The 25,537-nt window shown below is 40.7% G+C and overlaps 1 protein-coding gene across 2 annotated transcripts in view; it reads right to left on the minus strand.

The window, feature by feature from the left end:
* The window catches only part of SOX30 (SRY-box transcription factor 30), a 30,687-nt gene extending 5,487 nt beyond the window's left edge, over positions 1–25,200 (minus strand). The window contains exons 1-4 of one of the 2 annotated variants that reach the window (XM_005558395.5): positions 19,613–25,200; positions 17,187–17,426; positions 15,183–15,362; positions 6,680–7,172 (exon numbers count right to left, since the gene is read on the minus strand). In XM_005558395.5, the coding sequence (XP_005558452.2) occupies positions 6,680–7,172; positions 15,183–15,362; positions 17,187–17,426; positions 19,613–20,579 (1,880 nt within the window). In that variant the 5' untranslated portion in view covers positions 20,580–25,200. The remainder of the gene's footprint in view (positions 1–6,679; positions 7,173–15,182; positions 15,363–17,186; positions 17,427–19,612) is intronic. The other variant, XM_005558396.5, reaches the window with a different exon arrangement.
* Positions 25,201–25,537: the final 337 nt, after the last annotated feature.

Genomic DNA, 25,537 nt, shown 5'->3' on the forward strand with positions numbered 1-25,537 from the left:
CTGCAGTCTCAAATTGCTGGGCTCAAGCAATCTTCCTGCCTCAGCCTCCCAAGTAGCTGAGACTACAGGTACACCACCACACCCAGTAACTTCCAGAGACTTGAATGGTTGGTTTTTAAAAATAGTTTTCACCAGTTACACTTGTTTGCTAGAGACTAGGTCCATGGAGCTCCCTGTGCTGCCATCTCAAAAATGAACTGTATTCTCACTTACCTTTTTAATCATTTGATTCTATTTCTGTTCTTAAACTTTGCTCTTGGATGCAGTTAAATAACTTAGAAACAAGTTGGTCCTTTCAGGTCTTGCTTTTAAGAGTTTTGAGCTGAGCATGGTGGCTCATGCCTGTAATCCCAGCACCTTGGAAGGCCAAGGCGGGTGGATTACCTGAGGTTAGGAGTTTGAGACCAGCCTGGTCAACATGGTGAAACCCCATCTCTACTAAAAATACAAAAATTAGCTGAGCGTGGTGGTGTGGCCTGTAGTCCCAGGTATTCCGGAGGCTGAGGCAGGAGAATTGCTTGCTCGAACCTGGGAGGCTGCGGTTGCAGTGAGCCAAGATTGTGCCACCACACTCCAGCCTGGGCGACAGAGTGAGAATCCGTCTCAAAAAAAAAAAAAAAAAAAAAAAAAAATTAGAGCGCAATGGCTTATGCCTGTAATTCCAGCACTTTGGGAGGCCAGGAGCTTGAAACCAGCCTGGGCAACAAAGTAAGGCCCTGTCTCTACAAAAAAAATGAAAATATTAGCTGGACATGGTGGTGCACACTTGTAGTCCCAGTTATTCAGGAGGCTTAGGAAGAAGGATTGCTTAGGCCCAGGAGTTCAGGGCTGCAGTGAGCTATGATCATGCCACTGCACTGCAGCCTGGGTGACATAGTAAGAACCACCCCATAAAAAAAAAAAATTTTTTTAGTTGTGATCATAGCTACATTTAGGCTAAGGTTATCTGAAGCAAGACCCTTCTGAGTACCAAATGTTCTGTGCCCCATAGAAGTTTTCCAATCTAGTTGGTGGGACTATTCCCAGCACTGTGTTAGTGCATGATTGTCAGATACTGTTTTCTCTAATCCTTTCAGGTGGTTCTTTCACCGCCTTGGGTTGTTTCTTCACAAGCATTCACTAATTAGTACTTCACTGAATATTCAAGAGGGGCCCTACACAGTCATTTGGAGTTCCCTCTGTGTGTAGCTCTTTTCTCTGGTACTCTATCCTGAAAAGTCTAGCTAACTAGGTCTCACTGGACTTGCAGTAGAGACAGGTGAAACCCCGTCTCTACTAAAAATATAAAATTAGCTGGACATGGTAGTGGGCACCTATAATCCCAGATACTCGGGAGGCTGAGGCAGGAGAATCACTTGAACCCAGGAGGCAATGCAGTGAGCCGAGATCGTGGCATTACACTCCAGCCTGGGCAAAAAGAGCGAAACTCCACCTCAAAAGAAAAAGAAATGTCTGCATCCAGTGGATAGGATGATTTTAGACTCTGAACCAATGTGTGAAACACCTTGGGAATTTTATTTCTAATGAAAGTCACATAGAGCCCTGGGTAAAAACAAGATTCTTCTGTGCTTTACCTGGATCAATGACAAAAACTTTCTATTCCTTTTATCAAGGTTAAAAAGTCCTTCCAGCCCGGTGTGGTGGCTCATGCCTGTAATCCCAACACTCTAGGAGGCCAAGGTGGGCAGATCACTTATGGCCAGGAGTTCAAGACCAGCCTGACTAACATGACAAAACTCAGTCTCTAATAAAAATACAAAAATTAACCAGGCACGGTAGCTTGTACTTGTAATCCTAGCTACTCGGGAGGCTGAGGAACAAGAATTGCTTGAACCCTGGAGGCAGAGGCTGCAGTGAGTTGAGATCACACCACTGCACTCCAGTCTGGCAGGCAGAGCAAGACTCTGTCAAAAAAAAAAAGAGAAAGAAAGAAAAAAATTCCTTCCAGGGTCTTGGCTTTATAGAGAGGTTTTAGTTTCAGTACCTATCACCACCTTGAACAGGGGAGCAGAGCAGGGTCAAGACCTCATCTCTAATCGCTTCGCAGACATTAAAACTCAAGTTTATGTTTTTTTCTGTTTTTGTTTTTGTTTTAGAGACAGGATCACAATTTGTTGCCAAGGCTGGCCTTGAACTCCACCTCAGCCTCCCAAGTGGCTGGGACTACAGGCGCGTGACAGCATATCCAGCTTAAAACCCAAGTTTATAACCAATGTAACTATTTCTGAATCTGAAAATCATCTCCAGGAACATTATAACTAGTTTTCAACTTGTTGATCATTTTGGCACATGTTGAGTTCCTTGCTGGTGAGTTCAAGTAGGTATTAAATTATTCATATTTAAATTCAACATTTCTAGCTAGTTACAGCAGAAGGTATTCTATGTTAACGAAGTCTATCATGTTTTAGGACTGTAAGTTTCCCTCCTCCATAAAAGTTTAGGCAAAAGTTTGTATATGTATGTAGATATGCATTTTTATGGAAGGAGTCTATAACTTCCATCAAATTCTCAAATGGGTCTCTGACCCAAACAAAGGTTAAAGAGAATTGGGTTTAACCTTTTATTCATTTGCCTAAAATTTTACAATTTCGATGCTATTTTACAAATCCAGGAATTCTTTGAACTTCCCCACCATATATCTGAGTGTATTTTCCATATATTTCAAGCTAGTAAATCCCCATTTGTCTTCATATCTTTTCTTTATCCCTAATCACAATAGATTTTAAACACATATTTTTTACTCAATGGCCAACAGAATGAAGATCCTATGTATCGCCCTTGAATATGAAAGCCCAATATACTGCAAGAAGAAGAGAGAGGAAGGGGTAGGGAGAAAAGAACTAGTCTGAAGAATAATGCAGTACACAGAAAGAGAGCATTTTGATAAACACAGTATGATGATGGTTAAGATCTGAAGGCAGGAATAAGATGTTAGCCCCAGAGATGGGGAGCAGCACTTCTGAGTGTCCATCTGTTTTGTAAAGTGACTCCTTGATTAAACCACCTAGCCTACTTGATTTTTACTCTACATACACAGGGCAAAATGAACTGTTTGGTGAAAAAAAATTTTTTTTGGTTTTTTGAGACATGGTCTCACTCTGGTGCCCAGGCTGGAGTACAGTGGTGTGATCTTGATTCACTGCAACCTCTGCCTCCCGGGTTCAAGCGGTTCTCTGCCTCAACCTCCCAAGTAGCTGGGATTACAGGTGCCCCCCACCACACCTGGCTAATTTTTGTATTTTTAGGAGAGACGGGGTTTCATCATGTTCACCAGGCTGATGTAAAACACCTGAACTCAGGTCATCTGGCCGCCTCGGCCTCCCAAAGTGCTGAGATTACAGGCATGAGCCACTGCACCCACTCAGAAATATTCTTTACAGGAGATTCCATTATCAATTGGGAGAAGAGAAAAACTGAAAGAGAATCAATTAATTTTGGCATTTAGAGTTTACTGAAATATACTATCTAGACAGTCATAAATAATCTATTTCCTTGGAAAAATTATCATCAGACACGTACAGGTATAAGTCAGAAAAACAATTGAAAAATACTATAATTCATAAGGCTAGTGTTCTTTTCTAAAAAACTATGCATAGCTTAATGTTTATAATTGACATACTGCTCTGACATTCTTAAATGAAATAAAATTCAGTATAATAACTACTTAGTCACTTCATTTGGTTCTTCCAATAGCATTATTATTAATTAGCAATAATAGTATTAATGAAAAAGGTAGTTTTTGTCTTCTAAGAACTTACTTTTGGGCAGGCATGGTGGCTCACGCCCATAATCCCAGCACTTTGGGAGACTGAGGCGGGTGGATCACCTGAGGTCAGGAGTTCGAGACCAGCCTGACCAATATGGTAAAACCCCATCTCTACTAAAAATACAAAAATTAGCTGTGCATGATGACAGGCACCTGTAGTCCCAGCTACTCGGGAGGCTCAAATAGGAGAACTGCTTGAACCCGGAAGGCAGAGGTTGCAGTGAGCCAAGATCACGCCACTGCACTCCAGCCTGGGTGACAGAGCAAGACTCTATCTCAAAAACAAACAAACAAGCAAACAAAAACAAAGAACTTACTTTCAAGAGCTTCCTTTTAAAATGTTCCTTAAAGTGTCAGATAATTTGTACATTAACAGCCAAATTTTACAAGCTTTGTCGTGAATGAGTAATTTAGACTTCTAGGATTTAATCTATGTAATATGTAAGGAAACATTACCTGCCCCAACGTCCACTTGACTATGTGAGTTTTTTATTCAAAAGTATATTTTTTTCCATATGATTCTCTGCTAGCAACTAACAGCTGTCAATCAAGAGGAACCATCATAAAAGAAGTCTTACCGATATAGTAAAAAAGACAAATATGAAATTCAAAATCAATCAAACCTGAATTTGACTATTGGCTCTGCCACTGTATAATCTTGATGAGGTTATTTATTAATCCATTTACTAATCCCATTAACTGAAAAAGTAGAGGAATATTATACCCAAGTCACAGGATTGTTATAAAAACGACATGTAAAAATTCTTAGCTCTCAAAACACTAAAACGAAGAAAAATACAACAAAGAAAAAACTAGTAACAGCTAGAGTGAGATTGTGGTACACAGCCCATTGTAATTGACTCTTATTCGCCTATCCTGTGAGTAAATAGGGTCCAAGCATTTCCCATATTACAAAATTAATTATGTAACAAATATAATTTCCACAATTTTTGTTATAGGCCTCAAGGCTCTAACTAAGGCCAAGTGTTCCCAAATTTATTCATTTATTAAATTCAATCTACATCCTTCATATTATTCTTATATCTAGGAAAATTTTTGTAAAATTCTCCAAAATTCCTGTAAAATCCTAGATCCTAGAAGATAGCAATGAAAACAGATTATCAACCCCCCAGCCTTAAATTAAAAGTCTCTTAAGGTTTGATCCCTTGAACTAAAATACTTAAGGCCGCAAAAGATAAAAAGATTCTACATAAAACAAAACAACCCTAGATAACAAAATTCTCCCTTTCTCCCTATCTAATCCTCTGGTTCCACTTTCTTCCAGTCCTGAGCTAAGGACCCAAAAGCAGGCAATCCCATTATAAACTGAAACAACATAATATATACCTCAAAAGTTGTTTCTATTGAGGTGTAGGTATACCCTAGTGGGAAGCAGATTTGCTTGTTAAGTAAGAAACAAAAAAAGATTGGTGTTAGACACTTTAATACTCCCGTCTCAACAGAAACCATCTCTGTCTACACATTTAACAGTAATTGAAAAGTAAAGGCTAGGCCAGGCATGGTGGTTCATGCCTGTAATCTCAGCACTTTGGGAGGCTGAGGTGGGCGGATTATCTGAGGTTGGGAGTTCGAGATCAGCCTGACCAACATTGAGAAACCCCGTCTTTATTAAAAATACAAAAAAAAAAAAAAAAAATTAGCCAGGCGTGGTGACGCATGCCTGTAATCCCAACTACTTAGGAGGCTGAGGCAGGCGAATTGCTTCAACTCGGGAGGCGGAGGTTGTGGTGAGCCGAGATCGTGCCATTGCACTCCAGCCTGGGCAACAAGAGCAAACCCCCATCTCAAAAAAAAAAAAAAAGGAAAGTACAGGCTAATACCACTCTATCAGAATACTTTGAAGGGAGTTAAATTTCTATCATTCCAAAATGAAGTTACACATTTGTTTTCCCTAGATATTTCCCTATGAAAATGAATTCCTTTATTGGTAATTTACATGGGAAATTTTCTAGTTTGGTAAAAAGGGCACAAAGAGGTAGTATAACTTTGGTCTTGTCATTTAACCTAGGTAAATAAACAATTTTTCACTTAGACCAAGCGCCCTCCTCTATACCCTTGCTCTTCAAAGTGTGGTCCATAAACCAGCAGAATTGGCAATTACTTGGGAGCTTGCTAGAAATGCAAAATATCAGGCATACTATACCCCCATATAGGATACTACTATACCCCAGACCCAATGAATCAGAATCTGCATTTTAACAAAATACCATGATTTATATACACATTAAAGTTTGAGAAGCATACCCTCTATACAATAAGCACACCTCTATACATTTGACTAAACAATCTTAAGGTCTCATAGTTACTTTGCATGAAAAATTCTATCTGACATTAAAGCCTATATTCTTTTTCTTTTCTTTTCTTTTTTTTTTTTTTTTTTTTGAGATGGTCACCCAGGCTGGAGTGCAGTGGTGTGATCTCAGCTCACCGCAACCTCTGCCTCCCGGGTTCAAGTGATTCTCCTGCTTCAGCCTCCTGAGTAGCTGGGATCACAGGCACATGCCACCATGCCTGGCTAATTTTTGTATTTTTAGTAGAGACAAGGTTTCACCATGTTGGCCAGGCTGGTCTCAAACTCCTGACCTCAAGTTACCCACCCACCTTGGCCTCCCAAAGTGCTGGAATTACAGGCACGAGCCACTGCACCCAGCCTGAAGCCTATATTCTTACATAACAAGAGTCAGCTGGAGCTGAGTTAGAGCATGCACTCTCTCTAGCTCCCCCAGTCCTCACCTGGCCCTCTCCATCTATTTATGTTAACTGCTTGTCTCCTATTCAGCAGAACTGAAGAAGTCCCCTTTTAAGTATTTAAAAACAAACAAAAAATGTTGTCACAGGTAAAAACTCATCAGTTGAATGTTTAGGTAAAAGGAAAAAAAAATGTTAATTTACCTTGATGGGAAGTAGTGAGGTCCGGGTAGGAAGTAAGGGTGATGAAAAGAGAATCTTGGTGGTGTCCCGAAGAGTGTGGCTGGATGGCCAAGGGGAGGGGGCTGGTAGACATGTGGGTGTGGAATGGGAGAAGCCTGGGGGATTGGAGCACTTCTGGGACAAGGGGAAACGCTGGAATACTCCTTAGGAGGCTGGATGGTCGAAGTTGCAAATCTGGCATGGGCAGTACTTGCACTATTTGAAATCCTGTTGGTGCTCTCTAGAGAGACAGGGGTGGGTTGCTTCACAGTGTGAGTGCCTTCAGAATGCAGCTGATGAGTGTCTGTCTGGGAAGGCCCAGCAAAGCGTTGGGGCGGGAGTGCTGGATAGAGCGGCAGACTTGGATCCTGGACAGCCACCTGAGCAGCACTGGAGACGCTGGGCTGGAAAAGTGTGACAGGGCTTGGGCGCTGGACTGCAGGTGTGGGCAGCTGGATGGCAGGTGAGGTTTCACCTTTAGAAATAAAAATAGCATAAATCAAGAATCAACTGAGTCATTCCACGTTTTTCTTCTTTCAGTGAAGTTTAATAAATTGTATAAGCAGAGGCCTTCATCAACCACCTTACCTAACTGCATCATCACATCAAACCACTCTGTTTCATTTGCAGTATTTTGAACAAACTGAAGTTATCTTATTTTCTTGTTTATTTACATTTTTTGTCTCTCTCTCCCAACTAGACTCTAAGTGCCATGAGAAGAGCAACCTTTTCTGTTTTGTTTGCTGCTGTATCCCCAGGGTGAAACATTCTGTCTGGCACAGAAGAGGCCCTTAACAAATATTTTTTAGATGAATAAACAAATGAGCAAAATTATTGATAGATATACCCAAAGACTGAAAACACATAAATGTTGGTATGCATATACACATTTAAAAATAATATGAAGCTATTGACACTAGGTACCTTTAAGGAGCCATGATCTAAGACAGGGGACAGGGCAGTGGGGCAGGAGGAAAAGCTAGACTTTCATTTTATACCTACTGGTACTATTTGAATATTCTGTTTACCTAAATATATTAATCTTATTTTTAATATTACTAGGGGTTTCAGAGTAGCAGTATGGGTCATTTTTCTTTTCTTTTATAAACTTCTCTATATTAAACTAAATTACAAATGACAATTTTTTTAGCCAAAAAAACTTAAACAACAAAATTATTTCCCTCTATTGTATTCAATATGAATACAAAAGGAAATTTCCAAGTGAGAACAGGACTTGCCACATGTCAACCACTGGTGACAGATATAAAAGGAATACTATTGCAGCAGAGCATGAAAGATATGGCAGAATTTTTAAAGGTAGGTGAAACAATTATGTTTTAGCTTTCTGTTCCTGAAGAAGACAGGACTACTGATTGAGCTGCTAAGTGCCCCAAATGATACACCTAGCCTAAATTTAATTCAACTTTCCTGATGAAAGACAGATGGATGCCACAGCAAGAGAGTCATGATCTAGTGTATTGCAATACAGTTCCGAATCCATTAATAAAGAAGATGCAGTTCAAGAAATTCTGTGGTTGGACATGTCTCTGTCAGAGACTGAAAGAAATGTGGATCTTTTTCCAGCCTCATCCAGGTGACTTCCCTCTCCTTCCTTTTCTCCAGATAAAGCAGATAATACCCCTCTTAAAGCAGGAAGTAGGGAATTAAAGGACATAGCCACCTGTTTGAAGATGGCCTCTGACCCAGTGAAGTAGAGAAACAGGATGTAATGATGCTGCCCTGATTCTCACCTGATGAGGTTATATGGACTAGCCCTCCTATCTATGAGGCACAGGCCCTACTCAGGCCCTTCCTGATTTATCGAGCACAGCTTAATTTCCCTTGTCCACGTTCCCTCCAAACCTCGTAAATCTATCACTTATCAGGAAATAGTGTAAATCTTTGTGATTATTTGCATGTCTGCCACCTCAACCATGATTACTAAACTGGGAGATTGAGAGCAGGAACTCTCAATTCCTATTTGTATCCCAGTATCTAGCCAGAACCTGGTTAATAAAAAATAGTTAAGAAAAGTATGAATGGATACAGCTTTTATAAAAGTTCCAAAGCCTTTAAATGAATAGGAATACTCATATAAAAGGAGAATGCTAGCATAACTGGCATCAAAGACATGTAATCAAAGATCTGAAGAGAATTCCAGACTACCATGCTATAAGCGAGACACGGTAGTGGGATGGGGTGGGGGGACTCATCTCACCTTCACTTACGTATTTTTCTATACATGCCCACTGACCACCAGACCTTGCAGCACCACCCCCACTGACACCATACCCATTGACCAGAGAGCTTGCAAGCTGTCTGAAAAAACTAAGATAAGCAGCATTCCGCCATAAATCTTACTCAAGGTAGTTAACTCTATCGCCTGCATGTGAGAATGGCCTCCTGGCGAATTCTAGAATGACAATCTAGAATTAGAATGACAATCCTAACCCCTAGGATTGTAATAGTAAAATTTCTAGGATTGAAATACTAAAATCTCGGCCCAGGGAGATTTTCTGATCATGATCAACATATGAGTTAGCATGATTCCTTACTTGTCTGCGTACCCTGCACTCCACCCTGCATATGTAATGACACTCACCTGCCTCATGAATTACGCATATCACCCTCCTTAAGACACCACAGTGCACTCCCTTGGAGAGCCAGCCAGAGAACCCTTTCTCCTGCGCTGTCTCTCTTAATGCCCAATCTTTCTAGGCATAAGCCCTAACAACCCCTGTCTAGGAAAAATTTGCCTGGTCTCTTGTTAATTTCTGTTACACTGAGAGCCAAGAACCTTGTGCCAGTAACATAAGCACTTTCAGAAACTAGAAACAGGTTGGGTGCCATGGCTCACATTTGTAATCTCAACACTTTGGAAGGCCAAGATGGGAGAATCACTTGAGTCCGGAGTTTGAGACTAGACTGGGCAACCTAGCAAGACCCCATCTCTACAGAAAAAAAAAGAACTAGAAAGAGAAGAGGAGCTTGGGAGATGGTACTAAATGTGAGTGACAGAGTAAACAATGTACCAGACACAAAAATAATACCAGACAAGGGCTGGGCATGGTGGCTCACGCCTGTAATCCCAACAGATAGATGGAGGGAGGCCGAGACAGGTAGATTGCCTAAGGTCAGAGGTTCAAGACCAGCCCGGCCAACATGGTAAAACCCCATCTCTACTAAAAATACAAAAATCAGCCGGGCATGGTGGCATGCACCTGTAATCCCAGCTACTCGGGAGGCTGAGGCAGGAAAATTGCTTAAACCTGGTAGGTGGAGGCTGCAGTGAGCTGAGATCACACCACTGCACTCTCACCTGGGTAACAGAGCACAACTCTATCTCAAAAAATAATCATAATAATACCAGACAAGACAGATTCTATCAAAGAAATAGTAAAAGTAGTTATATTTATATCTATAATTGCTACGACTACCTTATTAACTCTTTGACAGCAGAGACTATAAAAAAACTTTATATATTTTCCTAGCAGAGTTTGCCCCATAATAGGATTTAATAAACCTTAGTAGTGAAGGTGGCAGGCAAGCAGGCATACAAACGTGCCACTGGAATTCACTCAGAAGATATCTGAGATAAAACTCACTGTCACAGGGGAGATTAAACTGCCACAATTCACATATATTTACTGAATATCTTAATGGGATAAAAGTGTACTGGGAAGATCTAGTACAGGACAAGTGATTGATTAGAACAAAAAGGTTTGGTAGAATACCCAGTAAAATGTAATCAGCTTGAGGGCCGGGTGCAGTGGCTCATGCCTGTAATCCCTGCACTTTGGGAGGCTGAGATGGGCAAATTACTTGAGTCCAGGAGTTCGAGACCAGCCTGGCCAATGTGGCGAAACCCCATCTCTACTAAAAATACAAAAATTAGCCAGGCGTGGTGGCGCTTGCCTGTAGTCCCACCTATTTAGGAGGCTGAGGCAGGAGAATCACTTGAACCTGAGAGGCAGAGGTTGCAAGGAACAGAGATCATGCCACTGCACTCCAGCCTGGGAGACAGAGTAAGACTCCCTCTCAAAAAAAAAAAAAGCAGCAGCAGCTTGATTGAGAGCCAAATAATGGAGAAATATTACTAGAAAATCCATTAATTCAGTGTGTGAAATATTATGCAGTAGTAATCACAACATATATAAATTTATGATCCTGGCTAAAGAGAAAGTCAAAAAAATCTACCCTGGGGTTATTCAATTTTTGGAATATTGATACTGGCTAGGGAAAAGGCTGATAGAGATTAAAATAAAAAGTTCATAGAAAAATGGAGATTATTTTACACAACAATGCTAAAAATACAGAAGAAAGAAATGTGCCTCAAAGTCACAGTTACTATGGCTAACTGGCAAAAAATAAAAAATGATAACAAAAATAACAAAAACAACAAAAAACCTTCAAAAGCTTGTCCAAATGTACAAATAAGCCCAACTGCGGTGAGGCAAATGCAAAAACGTTAGGCAGTCCAAAGGAAAACAGAAGGAGCCACATCTGAGAGACCTCAAAGTCAATACCAATTGACTCTAAATATTTTTACAAAAAGGAAAGAATCAGTGGAATTATTTAGTCATTACGGTATAAACAGCAACTGAAAGAGAATAGACAGACTCAATAAATTCTTTCTACTAAAGAAGACCTTAAGAAGATTTCTGAACCCTAACTAATTTTCAAAGCAAATAGGTTAAAAATATTAGATCAACTACCATATAATGACAAGTTCAAAGAATGTTCTAATTCAATTGACAAAAAGAATATAAATAGATCTTAGATGGCATTCACCTAAGACTTTTTTTTTTTTTTAAAAGGAAGAAAAAGAAAAAGAAAAAAAAAAGACAAACCTCTGTCCAGGCATGGGGGCTCACAGCCTGTAATCTCAGCACTTTGGGAGGCAGAGGTGGGCAGGTCACCTGAGGTCAGGAGTTTGAAAAACCAGCCTGGCTATCATGGTGAAACCCTACTAAAAATACAAAAATTAGCCGGGCATGGTGGTACATGCCTGTAATCCCAGCTACTAGGGAGGCTGAGGCAGGAAAATCACTTGAACCCAGGAGGCAGAGGTTGCAGTGAGCTGAGATTGCGCCACTGCACTCCAGCATGGGCAACAGAGTGAGACTTCATCTCAAATATATATATAAATATAAATATTTAAAAATGTTTTTAAAAACCTCAAGGTAGAACTGAGAAAATTTTAGACAAAGTAGGTACAAATGGCTTCTGCCAGAGATTTTTAGAAAGTTAATATGACTTCCAGCTATTGAAACTGGTGACCTTGAGAACTCTAGCTTGGTGAGTCTATTAGCTACACCTGAAATGGTGGTGAAATCTATACAGTATGATATTAATGCGCAAAGCTTGCTACAGAAAAAGAGCAAATTGTTTCTATATGAGAAAAATCACATACCTCACTATCTTGGTATCTTTCTTCCATGGAAATAAAGCAAACATGCTTGAAAAACAAAATTATCATAACTTCATATTTAGAATATGAAATTACTTGAAACAAATAAAAAAGTATATAAATTAACATCTGCACATGACAAGATATTAAAATTATGATTCCCCAAGATTATAGCACACAAGAGATGTGCTATAATCTGTTCTAAAAGCTTCACAAATGATTTAGAATATTAAATATACAGTGAAATTTCCAAATTTGCAAGTGATACTGACTTCTCTAAGTAATATAACACCAAGTTGATGAGAACAATCTATAAGAATATATTTCAAAGCTATATGATTGGGGAATAAAATAGCAGATAAATTTCATGATTTATTATTAAGGTGTATATCTTAATAATTCCCAAATTATGCTTATAAGATAATGTTCTCTGTTTATCTTTTAAGATGCAAGAAATAATTTTGTTTGTTTTTAGAGACAGGGTCTTGCTATGTTGCCCAGGCTGGTCTCGAACTCCTAGGCTCCCAAAGCACCAGGATTAAAGGCATGAGTCACCACAGCTGGCCCAAGAAATGAATCTTTACTGACACTATATATCACCAGAAATAAGGGATACTGTAAAAAACAAAACAAAACAAAAAACTAAGCACAAACAAAAAAATAATTGTTGTCTTAGATTTGATTACTGTTGTGCATAGCTCTGAAATGCTTCCTATAATTCTACCTACCATACTTAAATACAACATCATGGAGAAAGAACCCTGCCAACATTAGAAAAAATTTTCCAGTTTCTACTCAACCCTTATCTTTGCTCAGAATGGCATAAAATTAATATATCAAATGTCAGCTGCTTCAAATAAGAACACTGTTAATTCTGTTTCTGGGAAGAGAAAATATACAGCATTTAACAGTGGGTAGAAGCAGATGTAAGTGAGGTCTTGGAAAAAGGGATAAAAAGAAGAAACTTATATTATGAAAACAGAAATCATAACATAACACAGGCTGGGCATGGTGGCTCACACCTGTAATCCCAGCACTTTGGGAAGCCGAAATGGGTGGATCACTTGAGGCCAGGATAACATGGTGAAACCCCATCTCTACTAAAAATGCAAAAATTAGATGGGCATGGTGGTGTGCACCTGTAGTCTCAGCTACTCGGGAGGCTGAGGTGGGAGAATTGCTTGAACCCAGGAGGCAGAGGCTGCAGTGAGCCGAGATTGGGCCACTACACTCCATCTTGGGTAATAGAGCAAGACTCTGTCTCAAAAAATAAATAAATAATGTAACAGAAAAACAAGGTAAGCGGAAAAAGTCATAATTAAGCCTGGGTTGAAATACAAGATTAAAGAAGTCACTACCAAATAGTGAAGACTGAGAGTGCCTGACTGTGCTAGGAGAGAATAGGGCTATAGGATCAGCTTTCTGCATCTCTCTCTTGAGTCTAGACATCTGGAATGTAGCTTGTTGCTATCAATTGCTAAAATGATACATTAAAAACAACAACAACACTGAAAATGTCTAAAATTCTAGTAAGTCAGTTTCCAAGGTATCTAAAACTCTCAGCTCATATGGGTGGCTTTATTACCAGAAGGATTTAAACAGGTTAAAAAAAAAAAATAGAAAAAGCAGGTTTAAGCAGTCTTAGTAGTTTCAAGAATGTGGGCCAGGTGTGGTGGCTCACACTTATAATCCTGGCACTTTGAGAGGGCAAGGTGGGTGGATCACTTGAGCCCAGGATTCGATACCAGCCTGGGCAACATGACAAAACTCCATCTCTAAAAAAATACAAAAATTAGCCGGGCATGGTGGTGTGCACCTGTAGTCCCAGCTACTAGGGAGCCTGAGGTGGGAGAATCGTTTGAGTCCAGGAGGACAAGGCTGCAGTGACCTGTGATCCTGCTACTGCACTGCAGCCTGGGCAACAGTGTGAGACCCTGTCTCAAAAAAAAAAAAAAAAAAAAAAAAAAAAAAAAAAAGTGACAGCAAGTAGTGAATGTATAAAGCTCTCCTTTAAAAATGGTTAAAACGTGTTCTGGGGGCCAGGCATGGTGGCTCATGCCTGTAATCCCAGCACTTCGGGAGGCTGGGGCGGACAAATCACCTGAGGTCAGGAGTTCCAGACCAGCCTGACCAACATGGAGAAACCCCATCTCTACAAAAAATACAAAATTAGCCGGGTGTGGTGGTACATGCCTATAATCCCAGCACTTGGGAAGGCTGGGGCGGGTGGATCACCTGAGGTCGGGAGTTCCAGACCAGCCTGACCAACATGGAGAAACCCCATCTCCAGAAAAAATACAAAATTAGCCAGGTGTGGTGATACATGCCTATAATACCAGCTACTCAGGAGGCTGAGGCAGGAGAATTGCTTGAACCCGGGAGGCGGAGGTTGTGGTGAGCTGAGATTGCACCATTGCACTCCGGCCTGGTCAACAAGAGTGAAAACTCTGTCTCAAGAAAGAAAAAAAAAATGTTCTGGAAAAACAAACCAATGATGAATAGCCCTATAACAAGTTATTAAGATATTAGCTTCTCAATTTTTGGTTCTTAAAATCAATAACAGGAATGTAAAGAACTCAGAGGAGACATTTAGAAAGATTAATATAATGAACCAAACAAATATTTGGTAGAAAATAGATTACTTCCACTGCTTTTCTAGAGCAGTGAGAGAATGGTCTCAACAAATCAGCATCATTACTAAGTTCCAGGACAGGATGCCTCATACCCCATTATCAAGACATTCTTTCATGCTGTTAGTAAAAAGACTCTCCTTTTTCCTATTGAATTACCTCAGTCATTTCCTGCATTATCTGCCTAATCTATGGGCCCATCCTGATTTGCTTAAAAGGTCTGAGGTTTTACACATGGATTATTTGCTACTCTGGCAGACTCTGGTTTTGATGTCTACTGAAATTTTTCCTTCTCCAATTTAACGTTCTCACTTTCCCTCTTCTTTTTTTTCCTTAATATTGTTGTTCCAAATTCTTAAGACTAACAGAAAGAAAACTTCAAACTTGAGGTAAAATTTTCTTGCAGATATTTAAAAAATAGTAATCTACAATAAAACTAACTCACCAACTGGATGAGTGATGGGATTCTGTAGGCTGGGAATTACCACAGAGTATGTAGGTGAGCGATAAGGATAAACTGTTGTAGGATTTGTAGAGATGATATTCTGTGTGGTACCAGAAAATACATTGGAAACACTTAGAGGGAATCGTTTTCGCTTCCCTGGACGAGGCTGATAAACCCAACCTATAGAAGACAAAATATGTTTAAATGTGTAGCCTCTATTTAGCCTTTAAATAATTTTTTTCATACTAAAATGCAAAGCACTTTAAAGTGTTTTTAAAACAAATTATTGTCTAAAGTATCTTTTCCAGCTCCGGGATATTATTTCAGTGAATGACTTCTCCACTGTGTATTTTAACATACATATCCAAATAGCTCCTGACTAGTGGCCAATGTTACAACTCATACTTGAAAGTTAGAGGGTCAATTTTTTTTTTTTTTTTTTTTTTGAGACGGAGTCTTGCACTGTTGCCTGGACTGTAGTGCAATGGCGCAATCTTGGCTCACTGCAACCTCTGCCTCCCAGGTTCACGGGATTCTCTTGCCTCAGCCTCCTGAGCAGCTGGGATTACAGGTGCACACCACCACATCCGACTAATTTTTTGTATTTTTAGTTGGCCAGACTGGTCTCGAACTCCTGACCTCGTGATCCGCGCGCCTCGGCCTCCCAAAGGGCTGGGATTACAGGCGTGAGCCACTGCACCCGGCCAAGGGTCAAATGTTTTATAACCAATGACACAGAATGAATCTGTAGTAGAGTCAACATCAAAACCCCTGTACTTGAATCCCAAAGCCTTTCCTCCACCTTATCAAACAATGCCTCACTATGACATTATTCATCTCCTCATTTCCTCACTTTCTGTAAGATACAATTGTCTGTATCTTACAATGCAATAGTCACTAATAATCAGTCACTTTTTTTTTTTTTTTTTGAGACAGAGTCTTGCTCTGTCACTCAGACTGGAGTGCAGTGGCAAGATCTCAGCTCACTGCAAGCTCTGCCTCCTGGGTTCACGCCATTCTCCTGCCTCAGCCTCCCAAGTAGGTGGGACACAGATGCCCACCACCTGGCTAATTTTTTTTTTAAATGTATTTTTAGTAGAGATGGGGTTTCACTGTATTAGCCAGGATGGTCTCGATCTCCTGACCTCGTGACCCACCCGCCTCGGCCTCCCAAAGTGCTGGGATTACAGGTGTGAGCCACGGCACCCGGCCGATCAGTCACTATTTTTATGCCTAGTTCAAGAAAAGTCACTCTCCTAAACTCAGCAATCTCCAAGTCCACAAATAACTCAATTTCTTCCAAAGTCAGACCAGTGGAACTATGGCATTTGCAGCCACTGTGTAATCAGAACAATCACTGGTTCCCTACAGCTGCTGCCTCTGACCTTCATTCCTAGAACCTCTCTCCCAATATTTCAGAAAATAGTAAGTTTTGTCCCACCTTGCACAGACATGCTGGCCATACTTGCATTTTCCCAAGCTTAATCCCTACATTCTCACTGCTAGGGAGAAATCGGATTTATTTCACACTATATCATGACAGGGCTAAATCTGTCAATCAGAAGGCAGGACTTTGTTCTGACAATCATATGTTAAAACGGAATATGGTGACAATCCCTGCATTCTCATTAAGTGTAGACTGCATTTTTTTCTGTTGCTATCATTTTAACACTTCTATAGTTTACTTGCAAAATCATAGCCTAAAGCTTTCGAGATGTACTTTCATTAAATTTATATCTATCTAAATCAAAATCACAATGAAACTGAGTGTCCTCTGATTTGTATGGGTTGGTGAATATGAAATCAGATATCCCTTTGCTTGGTTCCACTTAAGGAAACTCATGCCCAGTGTCATGTCAATTGTTGTTATATTAGTCATTATTCTCTTTTTTGTACATACCAGAAAAAAATTATACATTTTTGTCTTTCAAACTCAACCTACCCTAATCTTTAACTAAATAAATTCATGTAAAAGAAGTAAGAGGCATTATTTCATTTGATTACCAGGAAATTCCTCTCTGTGCTTTTCTTTAATCTTTTGTGCTTCATCGTAATAGGGTTTCTTTTGTTCTTCACTAAGTTTGTTCCACTCTAACCCAAGCTGGACACTGATTTCTGCATTGTTGGCTGCTGGGTTAGCTTTGGCTAGTGCTGGTCGGTGGATCCTTGCCCAAACCATAAATGCGTTCATGGGTCGCTTCACATGACCATTTCTGTCCTTACTGAAGGGAGTGTCTGGTATGCCTACATGACAAAAATTAAGAGGCTAAATTAATGTGCCACACACACACACAATTTTAAGGTAAAGTGCACCTCCATCTATACTTATTTTTGAAATATGTGGAGGAAATACACACTTCAGTATAACCAAAAAAACCTGCCAGTATTCCACAATTCCTTACATCCCCTGAACTCGCCATTCTGAACTGTAGTTTAGAATGACTCCTTTTCCTCAAAGAGAATAATACTGTTGAAGATACTGTGGAAATAATCATGTTGAAGAGAGTAAATTGTTGGCTTATTACTTCTTTGATCTGTATTATTAGTACCTCTAACAATAATTAACATTTAGTTTATTTACCAATAAAAATATTCTATCATTAAGGGACAGGAACCATGCATGACTTACTCATGACTATAATCTTAGCTAGGTAGAGGTTCTCTAAACATTCACAGGAACTCATCTACATGCTGCTCTTGTGTCCTTTCAAGCAAAAATATTTATCAAACTATAATACTATATTAGTTGTATTTCACTATGAAGATGAAGTTCCCACCAAGTGGAATCATCAACACTAGTCCCGTGTACTGGGAGAAAAATGAGAGAAAACAATAAAAATAATTTTTTGGGTCAGGCAAGGTGGCTCACGCCTGTAATCCCAGCACTTTGGGAGGCCAAGGCAGGTGGATCATGTGAGGTCAGGAGTTTGAGACCAGCCTGGCCAACATGGTGAAACCCCATCTCTACTGAAACTACAAAAATTAGCTGGGCGTGGTGGCTCATGCCTGTAGTCCCAGCTACCTGGGAGGCTGAGGCAGGAGAATCGCTTGAACCCAGGAGGTGGAGGTTGCAGCGAGCTGAGATCACGCCACAGTACTCCAGACTGGGCAACAGAGTGAGACTCGGTCTCAAAAAAAGTTTTTTGGAAGTCACAGAAGGCAGATGCAATGGCTCACATTTGCTTCTGACCTTCGTTCCTAGAACCTCTCTGCCAATATTTCAGAAAAAAAATGAGAGAAAATAATAAAAGTAATTTTTTTGAAAGTCAGAGAAGGCAGGCACAATGGCTCACACCTGTAATCCCATTACTTTGGGAGGCCGAGGCGGAGGATTGCTTCAGCTCAGGAGTTCAAGACGAGCATCTCTTTTTCATAAAATAAAATTTAAAAGAAGAAAGTCACAGAGCCAGTTGAAATTTCAACAAAGGAAGCTATCAAATTCACATCTCTCATGTATTTCATCAAAAATAACTGTCCATAAATTTATATTTTAGGATTGCCTGATATATTAAAAATTTCTTTAAAACACTAAGGATGAAATAAGTAGTATAAAGAAAGCTTTCCCTTTCTTTCCTTTAGAAAACAAAAATCTAAAAAATACTAAAGAGAAAAGCAACAGAGTGGAGTGGAGAGGAAGAATCAACACAGAAAATTTAAAAAATAAATAAAGAAAATATGAACCAAAGATTAATATGACTTTCCAAGATGTTCATTGGCAAAGTGTTCTGTGTGAACTAAATCGTAAAATAAGAATTTGCTAACTTTATATCTGGAAATACTGGATAGAAATAAAAACATCTATTTGTACTTGTTACCGCTACAACTAGTCATTTCTTTAAAAACAATATTTATGGCTCATTCTACCGTATTCTTTTCAGTATTTCTATAAGTCCTTACCTTTCAGAGGAATAAACACTAAAATATTACATCGAATCACGTACTGTTTTCTGCTAGAAGAATGTTTACTGTTCATTTTTAAAGATAGCCTCTATAATGGATATAAACTTTCCTATTTAACTATAATCCCTTTTTTCATTAAACACCATAATTTCCTCTATATCTTGACACATATAAAAGTACTGAGCTATTATAATACAATATTTTTAATCTTGATTATTTGTAGCATATAAACTGAGGGCTCTGTGCTGTCTAGAAAATACCTCTATTTTTGTGTACAAAAATTAGTCCTATCTAAATACTGGGCCTTAAAATCGATTTTTTAAAAAATACTTGAGAATCTTGAAGGCATTCGTGTATTTTACTGCTACATATACAAGTCGATCAGAAGTGATAACCTGTGCAGACTCTGCCCTGAAAATAATAGGTTCCATGACTTCACTTTTGTAGTTTAGACTTGGGAACTGCTGACAAAACAGCTATGGGCAACACAGGTGCAGTTTTGAAAACCCCTCTCCCCTGCTGTCTAATACCTGCATCTGAGGGCAACACGGTGAGCGGGACATCTTTGGTTTCGATTTTTACAGAAGGCTCCAGTAGGGACTGCATTTTAATAGGCACTGGTGTAAGGGGGACTTTGGTCAATCTTATCAGCTCTGAAGGCGGAGCTCCCTGAAACTGGATCCGGGCCCCAGGGGGGACCGTGTGGAGAGTCAAAGGGATCCTGAGGTCTTGCTGGTGCGGCCCAAAGGCACCGGACGTTGGGGCCAAGATGACCTCCGCGCTGCCATGAACTAGGCCATTGGACGCGGGCTCCGCGTCGAGCCTGCAGTCCTCGAGGAGTCTCTCGGGTTCCTCCGTTTTGATCACACCTTCTCGGATGGCCGCCGGGCTTTTGCCATCCCCGCCTTTCATCGCGTCTCTCATGACCTCCTCGGCCTCCAGCTTGCCCTTCTCGTTCCCTCGGAAGTAGGCGAGGGCCGGTCCCGGACCTTCCAACTTGACCACCCTGGAAGCTCTAGGACCGGTCTCGACGCCCCCACGAGGACCCACTGACGGGTCCAGGCCGGGCCCCAGCTCCTGCTTCTTGGCCTTGAAGTGCAGCGCCCGGGGCTGCACCGGGTGCAACTCCGGCCTGGAGGGGGCGCCCTCGGACGCTGACGGCGGCGGCAGGAGCCGAAGGTCGGGCCTGAACGGCAACAGCCGCGCCTGCGCGGGCGAGGCAGCGGCTTCCTCGTCCCGGGCCTGAGGCTGTGGTAGCAGCAACACCTGCTCTGGCTTCACCTGCAGCAGCCGCCGCACCGCGGGCGGTAAGCCGGACGCCACGGCCTCCCCGCACGACGAGGCCAAGGTCGCACTGGCGGCCGCGCTTAGTGTGGGAGGCGACGGAGGGGGCTCCACGGCCGCTGCCCAAAAGGTGGTGCCCTCGACCGGCAGCAGGGGCGGAGCGGGACGCAACGGGCGCTGTTGAGGCTGAGGCTCCGGTCTGGCTCTCTCCATGGGGGAGGGGGACGCCCCGGCCTGGATTGTGAGCTCAGCCGTTTGTTGGCGACCTTCCCCCTCCCCCTTTCGGTTAAGACCCTTGCAAGGCCTTTGCTACCCAGAACCCTACGCGGTTCAAAACGCAGCTGTCTGTTTGGGCCTCACCAATCACAAGCGACCGATACCCCTGGACGGCCAATCACAGGCGGGTTTTCCGGCTCTTCCCGGTCCCTACTCTCGCCTCGTGCTGAGTCCTCGAATCACCTGCCATGGCGGAAGCCGCCGCACTTGTTGCCCATTTTCTCTGACTCTCCCTCTCTTGTGGAGTTCTCTCCCCGGCCGTTGTCTTTAGTTATCCCTACCCCGCCCGGAGCTGCGACAATGGCGTTGCCCAGGAAACGCTGCGCTTCCAGGCCACTGACGTCCAGGGAATAAAGTCTTGCGTCACAAGGCGGGCGACGACTTGTGGGCCCGCTCTGTGCGGAATGAGTAATCTGTCGGCCCTGAGTATCACCAGGGCTTTTGTATCACCAGGGCTTTTGAATCTTTGCCAAGGGAGAATGGTGAAGATTTTGCAAATTATCAATAACCCATTAGCTGATCTTGCTGGGGAGGCTTTTCGACTTTGTGTGATTATTGTGCTAAAGTTTCAGTTAATCACCAGGCCCTGTGGTCCTACTTCCAAAATATTATACATCCCAAATTCGTCCACTGTTTTGTGTTTCTACCTGCCATTATCCTGTTGCAGGCTCCCACCATCTTTCACTGGGATACTGCCTTAACCCTGTACATAGTCTCCCTGTTTGTCACTCTTGCCCCACTACACTCCAGCTGCCAGTGATCTTTCGAAAACGCAAATCTGAGGTTGTCACACTTTTCCTAAAGCTTTCCGTGGCTCCCCACTGATCATGTGATGAAAGTCTAAAATTCTTAGCAAAGCCTTAAAAATCCCCCCAATGGCTTGGGATCTAACCTACTACTACTACTACTATTAGATTGGTGCAAAAGTAATTGTGGCTTTTGCTCTTAAATAGTTACTGAGTCTTTGGGTTTCAGCCACATTGGCCCCCTCATCATTCTCTTTACTGTGGGCTCTGTAAACATGCTCAGCGTGCTACTCTTTCCTTTGTGTCTCCTTAATTCCTCCTTCCCATTTTTCAAATTTCAGCTTAACTGGGACTTCTTCAAAGAAGCTTTTACTGACTCTGAAAATCAGAGCAAATCTTGGTCTACTTATACCTCTATCACTTCATTTGCTTACCACGATTTGTAATTAGAATTTTTATGTGATGATTCTACTTCCTCTCTCACTTGACTATAAAGTCCTTGAAGGCAGAACTGTTTGTGTTTTCCCCATCACTGAATCCCCAATGCAGATCATTGAGCCTGGCATATAGTACTCAATAAATACTTGTTGAATAAATAACTGAATAGCAACTGTGGTAGGGTAATAATAAAATAGTAATAATCACTACCTGTGTTAAGGGCTTACTCTTATGCTAGACACTCTTCCAAATCCTTTCCGTGTTTATGCTTCTCCTTTTATTAGGATTGTGTTTATTTCCATTACACATCACCAAGAAAAACAAAAAGAAATCCTGTATTAACATTTGTTGCATTTCTAAATGACATTCTGGCCAAAAGCTATAGTTTATCTTGACGTAGATGATTTTTGCAATCAAGACAAGTTATCACTCAAAGAAAACCACTCCAATTCTTTGTCTAATCCTCTGGTAACAAATGTGGTCAATAGGAGTTCTTACACCTGGCAGATAGACAAGGGCAATGGTTTTCAAACTTTTATCTCAAGAACTCATTATACCCATAAAAACTATTGAAGATCAAAAAAAGATTTTGTTCACGTGGATTTTATCTATCAATATTTACCGTGTTGTAAATAAAAACAAATGTTAAAGATCATTACCAACTCATTTAAAACATCAACAATAAAACTGTTATGTGGTAACACGTTTTCATAGGAAAAAAATATATTTTACCCACATTATGCTCACAAGAGAACGAAGTGAAAAGAGCAAATATTACATTAGGATTATTATGAAACTAGTTTTAACCTAGCCGACTCTGAAAGTATCCATCCCCATACCACATTTTGAGAACCACTGTACTAAGGTTTAAATGGGAGAGGCAACTGTATGCATGAGCAAAAGCTGATAAAAGAGGCAAATAAATTAAGTTGTCAGAGGTGTGTGAGCCAGAGCAACTCCATCTTGAGTAGGTGCTGGGTAAAATGAGGCTGAAACATACTGGGTTGCATTCCCAGAGAGTTAAGGCATTATAAGTCACAGGATGAGATAGGAGGCTGGCACAAAATACAGGTCATAAAGACCTTGCTGATAAAACAGGTTGCAGTAAAGAAGCTGGCTAAAACCCACAAAAACTAAGATGGTGACGAGAATGACCTCTTGTCGTCCTCACTGCTACACTCACACTGGCAGCATGACAGTTTACAGATGTCACTGCAATGTCAGGAAGTTACCCTATATGGTCTAAAAAGGGGAGGCATGAATAATCCACCCCTTATTTAGCTTATCATCAAGAAACAACCATAAAAAGGGGCAACCAGCAGCCCTTGGGGTTGCTAGGTCTATGGAGTAGCCATTATTTTATTCCTTTACTTAATAAACTTGCTTTCACTTTACTCTATGGACTCGCTCTGAATTCTTCTTTGTGCGAGATCCAAGAACCCTCTCTAGGGGTCTGGATCTGGAACCCTTTCCTGTAACATCTTTCTGGTGACCCAGATGGGATTATACTGCGTAAGCCCCCAGTAAGTGGCAAGGTCCTATAACATCTTTCTGGCAACTATGGAATGGACTATAGTATGGAAACCCTGACCCAAAGGCTAACTTTGGGTAAGTGTTGGGGTCTGGTAACGTCTTTCTGGTGAACCCTAAGGGGACGATACTGACGAGACTTCTGACTCAAAGGAAATAGACTACAGCACTGATTGGACAACTTTGGGTAAGTGGTGGGGTACCCAGATAAAGAATGGGATTGGGTTAGAGGCCCAACTTAGGAGGGTTAGAGTCCCTTCTAAGATTTAGGGGGCTAGAAGACCCTCTCGGTAAAGTCCCTTTTGGCTAAGAACAGATTCGGCACTACAGGATGTTAACTTCTATTCTCCTTGGAATAATTTGCCTTGTACTCTTTGCTGACGGATGTGGGTGACAGGGTTAGGCAGGTACAGGATCATGGGACATGAGGAGATTTTTCCTCCCATAAAGGGAAAACTTGAGAGCCGATGGGACTGCTGGAAAACATCCCTTCACTACTGAGAAGTGACCACCTGAACTCTTCACTGTCGCTGCAATGGGTGGGTCTTTGTATGGCTTCCCTGAACACCTGGCCTTCCCCACCTTGCCTCAGGCAATGCTATCGTCTCTCTCTGTGCAAACTGGTTGTAGGAATGGTAAAAATCACTATTTCTTACAAAGTTTTGATTAATGGAAGAAAGGATTTGTGAGGCTAGTCTTAAGCTGTAGCCAATCTGGTGTGTTTCCTGTGTCATTCTGTATTATTCTGTCATAAAGAGGGGTACCTTAGGATAGAACATGGACTTAGGACATCTTTAAGCCTGCTGTTCAAGATGGCCCAGCAAACTGGTCAGTTACAAACTTTGGTGCAGGTCCCCCAAAAAAACTGGATGAGGTTTCCCTCTTGTCTTGTATGTCCTTGGGAGCTTGACCTTATAACGATGTGGCTGTGCTTCTCTTTCACAGTGGTGGCCCGGGTTCAGGGTTCAATTCCCATCTTAGGAGATGAGTCCTTTATCTTCTGTCAGTTTGTGTATTTATGTGTATAATGGGTGTGGTGTTTGTATATAAAAGAGCTTTGATTAATTGATTAAAAATAATAAGTGCTTAAGTCCTATTTTTGTAAGAAAAACTAAATGTATAATGCCTTTTATTTAGTTAATGTGACTTAAGTAATCTTTGAGAAATGAAGACAGTTTTAAAGATTACTGGTAAAATGAAAATATCTTAAAAATGTAAACATTTGGTCTAAATTATGCAGGTCAGATATTAGGTTTGCTAAATGCTTTAAGGTCATAAGCTGCTGCTTTCATTTTGAAAATTGTTCAATTTACCTACTTTGATGACATTAGAGTCTAGATAAGACCTGGAGACATGTGATGTTAGCCATACCCCCGGCAATGCGAGAAAAAGTCAGACCTTATCTGCACTTGTGTCTGTGTCTTAGGCTCCACACCTAGTACATAATTAAAATGCTTACTAACCAGGGATTTCACCAAAAGTAAAAATCGCTGAGAGTTAACGTTGTAACATGTAATTGAGACTACTGAAGAATAGTTCTACACATAAGGTGTGTAAGGAAAGTGAAATGTGCTTTCGGTAAAAGATTATTAGAAGTCATGGGAATGTAAATTTTCTTCCTTAGATTAAATGGTTAAATTATTGTTTTAAGTTAGATAGAATGAAGCTGAAGGTTTAAGCAAGTTTTGGAAAGTTGTGAAAAATTAACTGTAAGACATTCTGTGTGTGAATATATTGACTAAAGTTAAAGGGGTATTCAGTTTTTCTATAAATTAAGCATTGGAATAAAAGCACAAGTTTTTTAGAGCAAAAACCTGCTATAATTTGCTCCTTAACAAAAAAAAAAAAAATGAAGGGTTATAAAAGGTTTGTGAAAATCTTACCTAAAAGTCAAACTCATTAAGATTGAATACATTTGTCTATAACGTTTTATAAAGAATGGGGTTTGTCATCAATAATGCACTAATGCAACAGTCATGTTTGGCTTATTTGGTACAAAAATCATACAGGAAGCATTACCAAATGTAAAATGGTGTTTAGATTTTGGGGGGCTGTAATTGTATAAATGTATTATTGGTATATATCCAAAATTATTTTTAAAAGTCTTATAATTCTGATATGACTTAGTGTATATTATGAATAATTATAATTGTTACATAAAATCATTGTATACCACAGAAG

Source organism: Macaca fascicularis, chromosome 6 (assembly GCF_037993035.2).
Source record: "Macaca fascicularis isolate 582-1 chromosome 6, T2T-MFA8v1.1".
Classification (NCBI taxonomy): Eukaryota; Metazoa; Chordata; class Mammalia; order Primates; family Cercopithecidae; genus Macaca; species Macaca fascicularis.